Source organism: Myotis myotis, unplaced genomic scaffold (genome assembly GCF_014108235.1).
Source record: "Myotis myotis isolate mMyoMyo1 unplaced genomic scaffold, mMyoMyo1.p scaffold_m19_p_3, whole genome shotgun sequence".
In the NCBI taxonomy this organism is placed as follows: domain Eukaryota; kingdom Metazoa; phylum Chordata; class Mammalia; order Chiroptera; family Vespertilionidae; genus Myotis; species Myotis myotis.
The window spans coordinates 203,800,495-203,812,856 of NW_023416335.1; the positions used below are offsets into that span (position 1 = coordinate 203,800,495).

General features: G+C 49.2%; 1 protein-coding gene across 6 annotated transcripts in view; it reads right to left on the reverse strand.

Moving 5' to 3' along the window:
• LARGE1 (LARGE xylosyl- and glucuronyltransferase 1) overlaps positions 1–12,362 on the reverse strand; it is a 428,233-nt gene that overhangs the window by 69,402 nt on the left and 346,469 nt on the right. For all 6 annotated transcript variants that reach the window (XM_036297621.1, XM_036297620.1, XM_036297619.1 and 3 more), the window contains exon 7: positions 10,393–10,497. In XM_036297621.1, the coding sequence (XP_036153514.1) occupies positions 10,393–10,497 (105 nt within the window). The remainder of the gene's footprint in view (positions 1–10,392; positions 10,498–12,362) is intronic.

Consider the following 12,362-nt stretch of genomic DNA (forward strand, 5'->3'; position numbering starts at 1 on the left):
ATTCAGACCGCATGCTTCCTCAATTCAGAAGGAGAAACTGAGGTTTGATTCCATAAAAAACCAGCCAAGTGGGCATGAGCTATGAGCCTCCTTGGAACCAGTTCAGCGCAGGTTTCCGATGAACTTTTATCCCTCACCTCGGCGCCCCTCACGTGGTACAGGGCATGCTGCAGGATGCTGAGAGGCGCTGTGGGGAGCAGGGTTAAGGAAGTTAACGAAGTTTAGGAGACGGCGGTTAAACAGATTACAGTGTTGGCTGTAACAGCGTGCAGGAGCCCTCTGTCCTCCAGGAATCTGGTGGGATATTGCCTCTCCCTTCATTCCGGGTCCTCCCTGGCGATGTCTGCATTTCCTCTCAGCCCCCCCCCCCCCCCCCCCCCCCCCCACTGCAAGGGCTGATCCATGAAAACGAAGAACTGTTTATTAGTCCTTGAGCGCCTCCTGTGGCTCTGCCGGTCTGAACTGGAGCAACCTTAGGTGGGCACTGAGTGGGCTGCTGTCCAGGAGGCCCTGGGGGACACGCGGGCTCTCATCCACACGTTTATGCGAATGACCCTCATGATTGCGACTTCCTTCTGCTTTGAAGTTTGACAGTTCTCTTCTCATGCATGACCCAATAGAAGGCGAGTTTATTAAAAAGCACTTAATTTAAAAATCCCCTGCTGATTTCATTTGGGAATCACTTTTGATCACATAAATGAAACGCTCTACTTTTTTGCTTTTTAATTTTTTTTTTTCCCTTCCCAAAGCTCTTTAGCAGAGAGCGCGACCAGAAATCCTTCCATCTGAAGCCTTTCCAGACAATCCTGGGATTGTTGAAAGTGAGGATGGATGGAGTACAAAGGGCTGCTCAAACCTTATAAAAAACTGGTGGTCATTCACTCCCTCATTCATTCATTCATTCATTCATTCACTCACTCATTCATTCAATACTTATCATGGGACTGCTAGGTGCCAGGCACCAGACATGCAGAGATGGAAAGCATAGTGGTTCCTGCTCTCAGGAGACTGGGGGTGCTCTGGGAAGGCAGGGTTGGTTCAAAAGGAGGGTGGGGTCAGATCTCATGTCGTGGGGAGTGATTCTTTCAGAGAACAAAACTTGGCCCTTCCTCTTCTTTCACTGCACAGGATGTACTTGGCCAAGACTGTGACAGGGCTGAGCACATAAAGGGTTTGGCAAACACTTTTCAACCAAGGTCTGCAGAGCACTTTTGTTTTTGTGCTTCTATAGGCAAACTTCTAATTTAGGTCCCCTCAGAGTCACACCTGCACCCACTATCCTGCTATTATCCCGAACTCTTACACCACAGTTTCATCAGTTTCTACATTTTTCATAAATCGAATGGCCTTTTGGCTCAACACCATGTCTGGGAAATCCACTCACATGATTGCAGGGAGATGTAAATTTTTTCACTTGATGCTGGGTAGTAATAACCTGTAACATGACTGTATCTCACCCTAGTTACCCATGATATTGCTGATGGACAGCTGGTTATAACCACACTGGATCATGGCTTCTGGTGTCATCTGTAGGCCCCTCTGCTGGGCGCACACCTAGACGTGGATGTCTGGGCCACAGGGAGTACACACGTCCAGCTTCAACAGCTAGTGTACAGTGGTTCTTCCTACATACACCCCCACTGGTACTGTGTGAGTTCCAATTAGCCCACGCTCCCACGAGTAACCGGCATTGCCTACCTTTTTGCATTTTAGACCTTCTGGTAGGTATGCAGTGGTATCACATTATGGATTAGCATTTGCATCTTTAATGATGAATGGAGCTCAGCACCCCTGCAGACGTTAGCCGCCCTCTTTTAGGAAGGGTCTGTCCACATCTTTTGCTCATTTTTCTGCCGGTTTCTCTTGCCGGTTGGTGGGAGTTCTTTATGTGTTTATGGGGCAGAAGCCCACTGCTCAACGCTGCTGGGCTTTCTGGGTGGAGGGTGCTCGAGGCCCACTTGGCTAGTTTTTTATGGGATCAAAGAATATTAAGCAGGAAGAAACCTCAGAGGTTAGTGAATTCATATGCCACCCCGAGGACACTGAGGCTCAGAAAGGCTAAGTGGGTGGCACAAAAGAACATAACAAAAGAGAGCAAAGCTCAGGATCTGAGACCCCCACCTTCCCCCAGCTTTATTTGTCTTCCTCCTCCAACTCCCCACTTCTCTCTGATCAATCTGTTTAAACGCACCCCGGCTTTTTTCCTCTTTCTAGGCTCATTCACCAAACGAGGGGGATAATTCCCGGCCAACCGTGCGGCCCTGAGAAGATTCTACAAACAGTTCCCCTTAGCCAGAGATGCTTTGCAAATCACGAGTTGAGGAACGGTGCAGGTGTGGGCTGAGCTGGGTACCACAAAAAAGATCCGTTCGATTCCTGCTCCCAGTACCTGTGAACGGGACCTTATTTGGAAATAGAGTTCTTGCAGATGCGATCATGTGAGGATGAGCTATACTACAGGAGGGCGGGGTCCTTGTAAGAAGAGGAGAAGAGACAGAAACAGACGCAGAGGGAGGAAGGCCTTGTGTCGCTGGAGGCGGTTGCTGCAGGGATGCGACCACAGTGAGGGGCCACCTGGGGCCACCAGCAGCTGGGAGAGGCCAGGCAGGGTCAGGGCTCAGAGACGTCAGAGGGAGCATCGTCTGGCAACACCTGGACTGTGGACTTCTAGCCTCCAGAACTGGGAAAGAATAAATTCCCGTCCGAGCCACCAAGTTGCGGTACCTCCGTATGGCGGTCCTCAGGAGCTGACGGCACAGAGCCCCCAAATCCGTCTCAAAGAAACACACAAGAGCAACTTGACGCCCAAGCACCCCAGGCTGTTGTCTGGGGCCAAACTCACTATTGCCATTTGACAGATTTGGACACATTCTCAGATCATCATTAAATCCTGGAAGGTGAGGGATTTTGCACCTTTTAGACAGCAGGTGGCGAGACAAACCTAAGGCAGGAGCAAGGCTTGGGGATTGGCTCTCCTCCCCAGCCCCAGGAATCCCACCAGGAGATGAATGTCTCTCAGGACCGGCTCGGAGACAAGACAGCCTTTCCCAGGCAGTCAGTCCATCAGAAAGCGGGAGATCACACACACCGAACAAGGACGTCCCGGCCACGCCCCGGCCACTGCAGTCAACGTGCTTAGTTATTAGCGACTCTCCCGCTGTCTCTTCCAGTAAGAACAAGGCGTTTTCTGCAGTTGTTCAGGGGAAAAATACAAAGAGTCCAAGACTTTGGTCTTAAATCACCACTGAGCAAGACGGAGCAGGTCACAATGCAGGGAAAAGCCAGCTGTCTGTGCAAGCATAGAGGACGCCCTAGCCTGGCTGGGGGCCCGGAGCACCAAGGACTTTCCATCAGGTGCTGAGAAGTAACTCCTCCCCCTGATGGAAGTCAGGTCTGCTGACCAGCTCGCTGGTGTGGAGCGTTTAATGTTTTATGAATAACAAGCCTGCCTCTCCCTCCCTGTCTGGCTGGATGCTTCACTGCGAGAGATGATGTCTCATTTGCCTACCAAGAAGGGCGAGGTGGCTTGGCTGGCCGAGCAATTCCGACCAGTTGAACGCGTGCTGGAGCCTGACCGAGCGCTGAGCTAATGGACCGCAGAAAGGGCAAGGAGCTTCTCGCAATTTCCACTTAAACAGAGAGAGCCCACACGGAAGGGCACCTTTTTTAAATCCTCTCCTGAGGATGTATTCCATTGATTTTTTTTTTCAGAGAGAGTAGAAAGTAGGGGGGAAGAGAAAGAAAGAGAGAGGGGAGAGGGGGGAGCGAGAGAGAGGAGGGGGGGAGAGAGAGAGAGGGGAAAGAGAAACATACACAAGAGAGACACATTGATTGGGTGCCTCCTGTACGCGCTGCGACTGGGGCCTGGGATTGAAAAATCAAGGTATGCACCCTTGACCGGAATGGCACCCGGGGACTTTGGTACACAGGCCGGCACTCTAACCACTGAGCCATGCCAGTCAGGGCACAGTTCGCATCTTTTCATCTTTCACTCGTTCACACGCTCCAAGGAAACGCAGAGCTCAGCCTTCCACGCTGCTTTCACCCTGCATCCCCATCCCCCATGTACGGAGACTAATGCTTCAGGAAGGCCTCTGACGTGCCCAGGTCCTCTGTCTGCCCTTCTCTGCCACCCTCTGTGCCTCAATCTCATCAACCCCCACCCAAATCTGTCAACCCTCAGTTTGTTCTCTGTATCTATGGGTCTGTTTCTGTTTTGTTTGCTCACTTATTTGTTCTTTAGAGTCCATATATACATGAAATCGTATGGTATTTGTTTTGGGGTACGGTGCCAGGTGGGTACCAGACTTATCAGCGGGATCACTTGGTAAATTATATAAATGCCTAACCACTGTTCTGTATACCTGAAACTAATATAATAAAATAATACTGAGCGTCCACCATACTTGAAAAAAAAAAATAAATTGTAAGTGGCACTTAGAGATAAAAGCATGAAAAGCACTTAGCATAGGGCTTGGCATAGAGTAAATGCCCAGTGAATGTGAGCTGGTGATATGAACACAGTACATGGGTGGCACCAGGTTATAAGATGGCGCACAGCTATCTATTCCTGTGTGTATGTGGGGGGAGGGAGGCTGGACAGATCCCCCTGGGCAGGTCTCAGCAGCCTCGCTCCCAACCTCAAGCACTGAGGCCCCAAGAAGGGACTGGGCTCTGTCATTTACTGGCTCTGCTAACTCCTGACATCAATTAGCCTCTCTGCACCTCCATGGGCTTCTCTGTACCTCCATGGGCTTCTCTGTACAGTGGGGGTTACATGAGATAATGCACATGAATGCACAAGTCACACCTAAGAGATGGGCACCGTGACCTTGAGAGACCTCCCGAAGCCAGACGCCTCTTCTCATCGTACACGAGTCTTCAAAGCATCCGTGCACTGACTGAAGGCCAGATTATGTTCTTGTTGGCAGGAAGATCTAGGATCATCTCCCCCCTTATTTCCCTTTCAATGCAGACGGAACCAGCCGCACAGGTATCGGGATGGCTGGGTTACGCTCCTTAGCTCCTTAGCTCTTGCTTTGCTAAGGCCAGAGTGGACAGAATGCCTGACCTTGCGCGGGTCAGCAGAGGGGGGCAGCGACATTCTCAGGAAATGGCTTTCCCTTGTGCCCACGGTAGCCATGCAAGTCGTTTAGTCCCCGTGCTGAAGTGCGAGAGCCACGGAGAGTGGCCCATCGCAAGGAAAGGGCTCTGCTTCCCCCGGCCCTGGCCCGGGCTTCATGGCTTCCGAGGCCTGGCTGGCCCTTTTAGTCAGAGAGCATCTGCCTGCATCAACAAAAGCTGAAGTGAGGTTTCTGCGTTAGGTGGTTCAGTAATAAAAGGACAGACTGGGTGAGTGCAAGCAACAGAAATTACTTTCTCACGGTTCTGGAGGCTGTCAATCTAAGATCCAGGGGCTGGTGTGGTGGCTCTCAGCTGAAGGCTCCCTTCCTGGCTGGAAGACTACCCTCTCACCGTGTGCTCATGCAATGCAAAGAGCCGAGGCTTGAAAAAAATCTCAGCGTATCGCCAATTTCACAGAAATAACCTGGAGGCCTGGCTGGGAAAGACCTGGGTTTACGAGGACTTCGGTGCACTATGAGGACTTCCGTGCACATTGGTGGTGGCTGCCGGTGAAGTTTCCCACAACACAGGCTTTCCCAGCACAGGGCTACACGGAGCACAGGAGACAAAGCAAACAGGGCGCGCTGCAGGGGCACCTGCTCGTGCACAAGCTGCGAGACCAAAACATGAGCTGTCTCTGCAGTTGTTTATAGTCCGGGCTCACATGTGAAAGCTGTTTCTCTTTGGCTATTTCTTGACCGAGGAGCTGGCCAGGCTCCCAGGGTTGGCCCCACAGCACTCGTACAGGTGGCCTTCAGTATATCCCCAGAGGGTGGGAAGGGGCCCATGTTATCACATACCCACAGCTCATATGGGAGAAGGAGAGAGAGGGAGAGAGAGAGAGAGAGAGAGAGCCATTTCTCTGATGTCTCTTCTTTGAAGGACACTAATCCCATCCCACGACCTCATGACCTCATCTAAACCTAATTACCCCCAATAGCTCCCCCCCCAAATACCATCACACTGTGGGGTAAGGCTTCTACACATGCACTTTGGAGGAACATAATTCAATCCATAGCAGGGTCCAAACCGATTCTTTGCAATTTAGACTATTTCCAGTACAGAAAACAAACACATAACACACATACATATCCACACAACCCCGTTTAGTTATGAAGTGGTTTACTTTTTAAAATATTAGTTATTTTAAATAAATATTAAATTTTTATCAAAATGTAATTAATTAAAATGTAATTAGTATTTAATAAATATTGCTTAAAAATTTTATCTACCTGACCCATGACACATTTGCTATTTTCTAGCCTATGAAAAATTTTAAAATCTATAATATTTGTTAGATCAGTACCACTTCTTAGGCTCCATTGTGTATAAATACTTGCATAAGCCAACAAATATGAATAGAAAGGATGTTTATGTGTGGTGTGGTTTATAATAGGTAGGGGGAGAACCTAGAAACTAAAACACTGATTAATAGGAAATAAAAGAAATTACGGTACATTCAGCAAATGGAAAAACTATGCACAGTCCTTAAGAAGAAAGAAGAAAATACAACTTTATGTACCAATGTAGAGAGATACCCAACATTTTGTTTTGAAGGAAAAAGCACATGTGACAATGAAAAAGGAGATGCATATACAGAGAGAAATACATAATTACATATGTGAAAAGAGGAAAGTCAAGAATATACTGCAAACTGCTACAGTATTTAAGTTAGGGGAAAGTGATGGGGGGTGGCAAGCTCATATATTACTATATTTCAGTGGTATGCTGGTAAAAGTTTAACAATTAGATTTCTGAAAGTAAAGAAAGAAAAGCCCTGATTTATAGTGTCTGCCAATTTCCGTGGTGTAAATACTCCCACACCGGCAAATTTCAAGCTACTAATGCAATGTCACTGAAGGGAGCAGGGAGAGATGTGCAGTAGCTCATCACTTCACAGTATTCCCACCATACAGGTACGGCAGATGTAATAACCTTAAAAGCACAGATAATAGGAATATGACTAGGAAGTAATGAGTGTTGAGGATTTATTGCCTTTGTTTTTAAAATCATTTACTGGTAAGTTTATATAATTTGACTTTTAATAGTCACTGTGCTTAATAATCAGATCTCACATTTCCTGAGAATTTAAAAATGGGCTCTCACAAACCACGGCTCCTGCACATCACTGCATTTCTTGACTATTTATCCTTCTATGAAAAAATATGAATATGGATTGTTGTAAAAAAATATTTAATGTAGTCTATCCTGAACACCAGCATTGTAGCCTCTGACCACTTCACTAGGTCTCCTACAGTTGCCAAGCCTGAGCAATTACACACTGAAGCCAATATTATTTTATAGTAAACTAGAGACCCAGTGCATGAAATTAGCGCATGGGTAGGGTCCCTATGCCTAGCCAGTGATCAGGGAGGATTGGGGCCTTCCTTCATTCCATGCTGCCCCCTGGTGGTCAGCGCACATCATAGCGAGTGATCGAACTCCCGGTCTCCTGGTCGAACTCCCGAGGACACTTTGCATATCAGCCGTTTTTTATATATAGATTAACTTTCTTTCATTTCTTCTTTGTATTATAGTCAGGGCACTAGATTGATTTTTTTGAAAATTATATATGTAGACAGTATAATAATATAGGTAATCTATGTATTTTATCCCAGGATTGTAAAAGAGGTGTTCAAAGCATGTTACAAAAATGGGACATGGCCACGGGATAAACAAGGCATTTTCGTTATTTTTGTGCATGACCCTGAGCAGAGAACTAAAATGGGGTCAAATAAAATGATGTAAAGATTGGCCTAAATCAGAGACAACTCACCAGAGATAAATATATAATGCCTGTGCTTCAGGCGCAATAAATCTCCTACCGACGTCCAGAATGGGGACCCTTTGGCCGAATCGTCATTCATGGGGCTTTTCAGTTGAACTCCAGTCCAATTTGAGCTTGATGTGCAAACGGCAATAAAAGCCTGCACGAGGTTCTCAAACGTTCGCATGCATCAGAGCCAGGGAGGGGGTGTGTTTAACATAACAGCTGCCTGGCCTCATCACTACAGATTCAGATCCACTCTCTCTGGGTGAGGGCCTGAAAGCTGATGTTATGAACAGGCGCTCTGATTCAGAAAAGGGGCACAAGTGTCCAGGAGGAGGCTTGGCCCTCTGACAGTTTGATAACGTCCAGGTCAGAGCCTCACCCTCAAAAAGAGAAACGGGAGTTTGGCAACTTGCCCACTGTGGTTCCTAAAAGGTCCGGCTTCTTGCACCGAGCAGAGAGGCCCTGGGAGGACTGGCTGGAAGGCAAGACAGAGCAGACTCCTGAACCTTCTGCTACGGAAACTTCCTGGATGCTTCTTCCAGGGCAGGTTCCTTGCCAAGCCTCGGCGAGACCCTTCAAGGGCAGAGTGGAGGATTCTGCATTTTCTAAAAGGATTCTTGATCCCGAAACCACGCAACTCACGCAAGTTCACGCTGGGAAGTTTTAGCTCGTCGTTAACACTGCAGGCCCCTTACTTATCCGTCAACTGTCTAAGCTTCAGTTTGCAGCTTATAAAATAGAGATAAGAATAGCACCTGCTCCTGGGGTTAGTGTGCGGATCAAATGAGATTAACACCTACGAAGCACCTGGCACCGTGCCTGGCCAGGGCCCAGCTGGTGTGCAGGGCCCTGCCCTCACCATTAACAAAGTACTGCAATACTCCCACACCGGCTACAGAGAGCCGCTGCTCTGAGACCCGTGGGGCCCCTCCCACCTCCGCTCCTCTCAGGGACTCCCCAGAATTCCCCACCATCCTGCAACTCGAGGGTTAATGCCCGGCACAGCCAGGGAGGCCTCCAGGAGGTAGACGAAGGGGCAGGTGGTGAAAATTCTTCACTTGCAACCTCTTCAGGTTATAACTAACGCCTGGTAGGTGTTAGGGGAATATGAGACAGGGGGCATGTGTAGTTACTGTGGCAAATGTCAGCAAAGGGACGTCCCATGTGGAAGGATGGCCTTCAAACAGGGCTCCCTACCTGCCACCTCTGCTGCTCAGGACATGGACGCTGGACCTTTCTTTCCTCGCCCTAGTCCCGCTTTGACTCTGACTCTGACCCCATCTCTGAATTCTTACCTCTGGAAGCTTGATTCTCCTCCTTTTTCCTTTGGCCTCTGGGATCCTGTGTTTGACCTCTCTAGAGTTGAACCCTGGGCTCCCGGAGTGAACTGCAGGACAGTTTCCCCCATCACCTCCAGGTGGCGCCATCCCCCGAGGATACTGGTCCCCACCCAGGACAGCTGGTCAGGCTCCAGCTGGCCGCGCCCCACCCGACGGCTCCCTGAGCTCCAAGTTCTAGTCCTGGCACAGGTCCCGGGTCTGCATCCTCTGAGAACAGGGGCCCAAAGCAGCAGCAAAGAGGACGAAGGGGAGGAGGCAGAAGGATCCAGAGTGTTTTAAAGACAGACACTGGCAGGACCTGAGCCTAAGGGGAGGGGCTGCCCTGGCTTCCTGGATTACATGCTCCCTAAGGTCTCAGGTTGTATCTGGCCCCCGCAGCACTGGGCCTAGTGCACAGGAAGCATTCAACAGACAGAGGTGAACTAAGAAGGAATGAGCATGAATGCTACTATTAACAGACAGAAAGAAAAGAGGAGACACAAGTTGGGGACTAGCAACAGGGGAGAAGAATGGACTTGATTTCAGACACATGGTGTTCAACGGCTGTGGCATTCCTGAGCACCAGTTACCTAACATTTCTGCCTTTCTTCCTCCGGGCACGTGGCCAGGTTACACCCTGTGAAGGTGGGCATGGCCACATGACAAGCTGTAGCCAGCGACATATTAGCAGAAAGCACGTCACATCGGACCAGATGCCTTCAGAGCCAATGGGTCACCTGCTACTTTGCTCCCTGTGCCAGTTAGTCCCCATCCAGGGGAACCCCGAATGCTGACGGTGGCACCGGTCCCACCCATCTAACGACATGGCATGTGAGCGAGGAAGGTAGGTTTCTGTTTTGTAAAGAAACTGAGATGCTGGGCTTGTCACTGCGGAGTGATCTCTAGTCTATAGTAACGGAGCCAAGGCACCCACAGGCCACACTCATAGAGACCCAGGGTCTGCCCAAAGGTCAGGGGCTTTGTGGTGAGACTCCCGCAGACACCATGGTCCCATTACTACTTGTCCTGTAGTGGCAGCACCAAGAAAGGGCTGGAAGGCTCCCAGGCCACCAGGTGGCTTCACCTGTGCTGTGGCTCACCTCCTCTCCCCAGGGAAGGAGCATGAGTCCTCACATCGCCCTTTGTAACCCGCCCTCCCCGCCCCTCATGACCTACCTGTATTGTAGCCCCTTCCAAGGGCGGGCCAAGGGCGGTGATTCTTCCACAGGTTCCCCAGGTACCAGTCGCTCTGGTTCTCCACCAAGCCCAGGACCTGCTGGCCTGTGAGGGACAGAGAATGCAAAGGTCTTTAAAGAGGCCAGGCCGTGGGTCAGCGAGTGCGGAACAGGAGGCAGAGTAACGGCAAATCGTGGCAGGAGCTTTCATTATTCAGGGTTTTTATCGGCTGCCAGACTCTGATCTAAGTGCTTGACTTGTGTTAATTAATCTGTGTAATTCTCACACGTAGGCAGCCCATCTAGTTTTCGTATCCCCATTTTATGGAGGAAAAATGGAGGCTGCCCAGAATTCCTGGTTAAGTTGCCCAAGGCCACACAGTTAATATGCAAAAAAGCCAGAATCCCAGACCATCCATCCATCCATCCATCCACCCATCCCTTACCTCTTGCAACACATAGTTATGGACATACTATGCTTCCAGTGTTCCGGTTCTAATGTTTCCCATTATATACTAACTCGCTGGCCTGGGCAAGAGTAGAGATCATTTCCTCACGTCAGAGGAAGAAGCGAGCCTTGTTTAATGAGATGGGACCTACAGATAAGAGCCACCTCCTGGCCACCTTCTTGCCGTGATTTTACTCTCAGTGTCCGCCAGCCTCATGCCAATGTGACATCAACTCAGGAGTGCTTTATGCAGGAACAACTGCTTCTCTGTCCCCAGAGCAAATCCCTGAGCCTTGTAAGGAGGGTTAGTCAGGCATTAGACCCAACTGCCTTCCACTGGAAAACCTAATCGTGCACGCCAAGGTGTTTTCTTAGAATCAATACCATTTTACAGACTAGGAAACTGAGGCTCACATAGGGCTGAGGTTTGCACAGCTAGCGATGGAACCAGCATATACTTCTCTATTTGCCTGACACCCAAGGTTTATAACGGAAATTATAAATCCACATCTTTTTTTTGTTGTTGTTAATCTTCACCCGAGGGTATTTTTCCATTGATTTTTAGAGAGAGTGGAAGGGAGGGAGAGAGACAGAGAGAGAAACATTGATATGAGAGAGACATATGGGTTGGTTGTCCCCCCGAAAAGGCCTGACCAGGGCTGGGGATCGAGCCTGCAAACGAGGTATGTGACTTTGACTGGAATTGAATCTGGGACCCTTCAGCCTGTAGGCAGGTGTTCTATCCAGTGAGCCAAACTGGCTAAGGGCAGGGGTCCTCAAACTACGGCCCGCGGGCCACATGCAAATACAAATATTGTATTTGTTCCCATTTTGTTTTTTTACTTCAAAATAAGATATGTGCAGTGTGCATAGGAATTTGTTCATAGTTTTTTTTAAAACTATATTCCGGCCCTCCAGCGGTCTGAGGGACAGTGAACTGGCTCCCTGTTTAAAAAGTATGAGGACCCCTGGGCTAGGGCATAAATCCACATCTTATACAAAGAGAAACTGAGGCTTAGAAAGTCTAAATAAGGTGCTAAAGGTCTCATGACTAAAAACCACTGTCTTCTATAGCTAACCACTGCCTTCGGGAATTAACATCCTTACGCTGTTGACGGAACCGAGGAATGAAGACCTTCCTGACCGCACGGAAGCCCCCGCTGATAGGAGAGCAGCGGCTCCCTGGGAACTTGGCGCTGGGTGATATAGAGCCTCCTCAGCGTGGTGACAGCTCCCTCAAATGACGCCGTGTGGATTTGCTGTAATTTATTTGATCAATTTATCGAGCTCCTATCTAAATCAACACCCCAGCACAGATACATAAATTAGAGGCGGGGAAAATACTATCACCCACTTTGTCATTCCGCATGATCACATTCAAAACTTGTAGGATCCCCCAGAAACACACAGCACCGATTCAGGAAGCCGAGAGCTCTCTATTCCACATGCAACAAGCCCGGGATGCCGGTGCAGAGCACTCAGATCTGAAGGGCACGGCGCCCTCAGCCCAGAGAGCTGGGCAC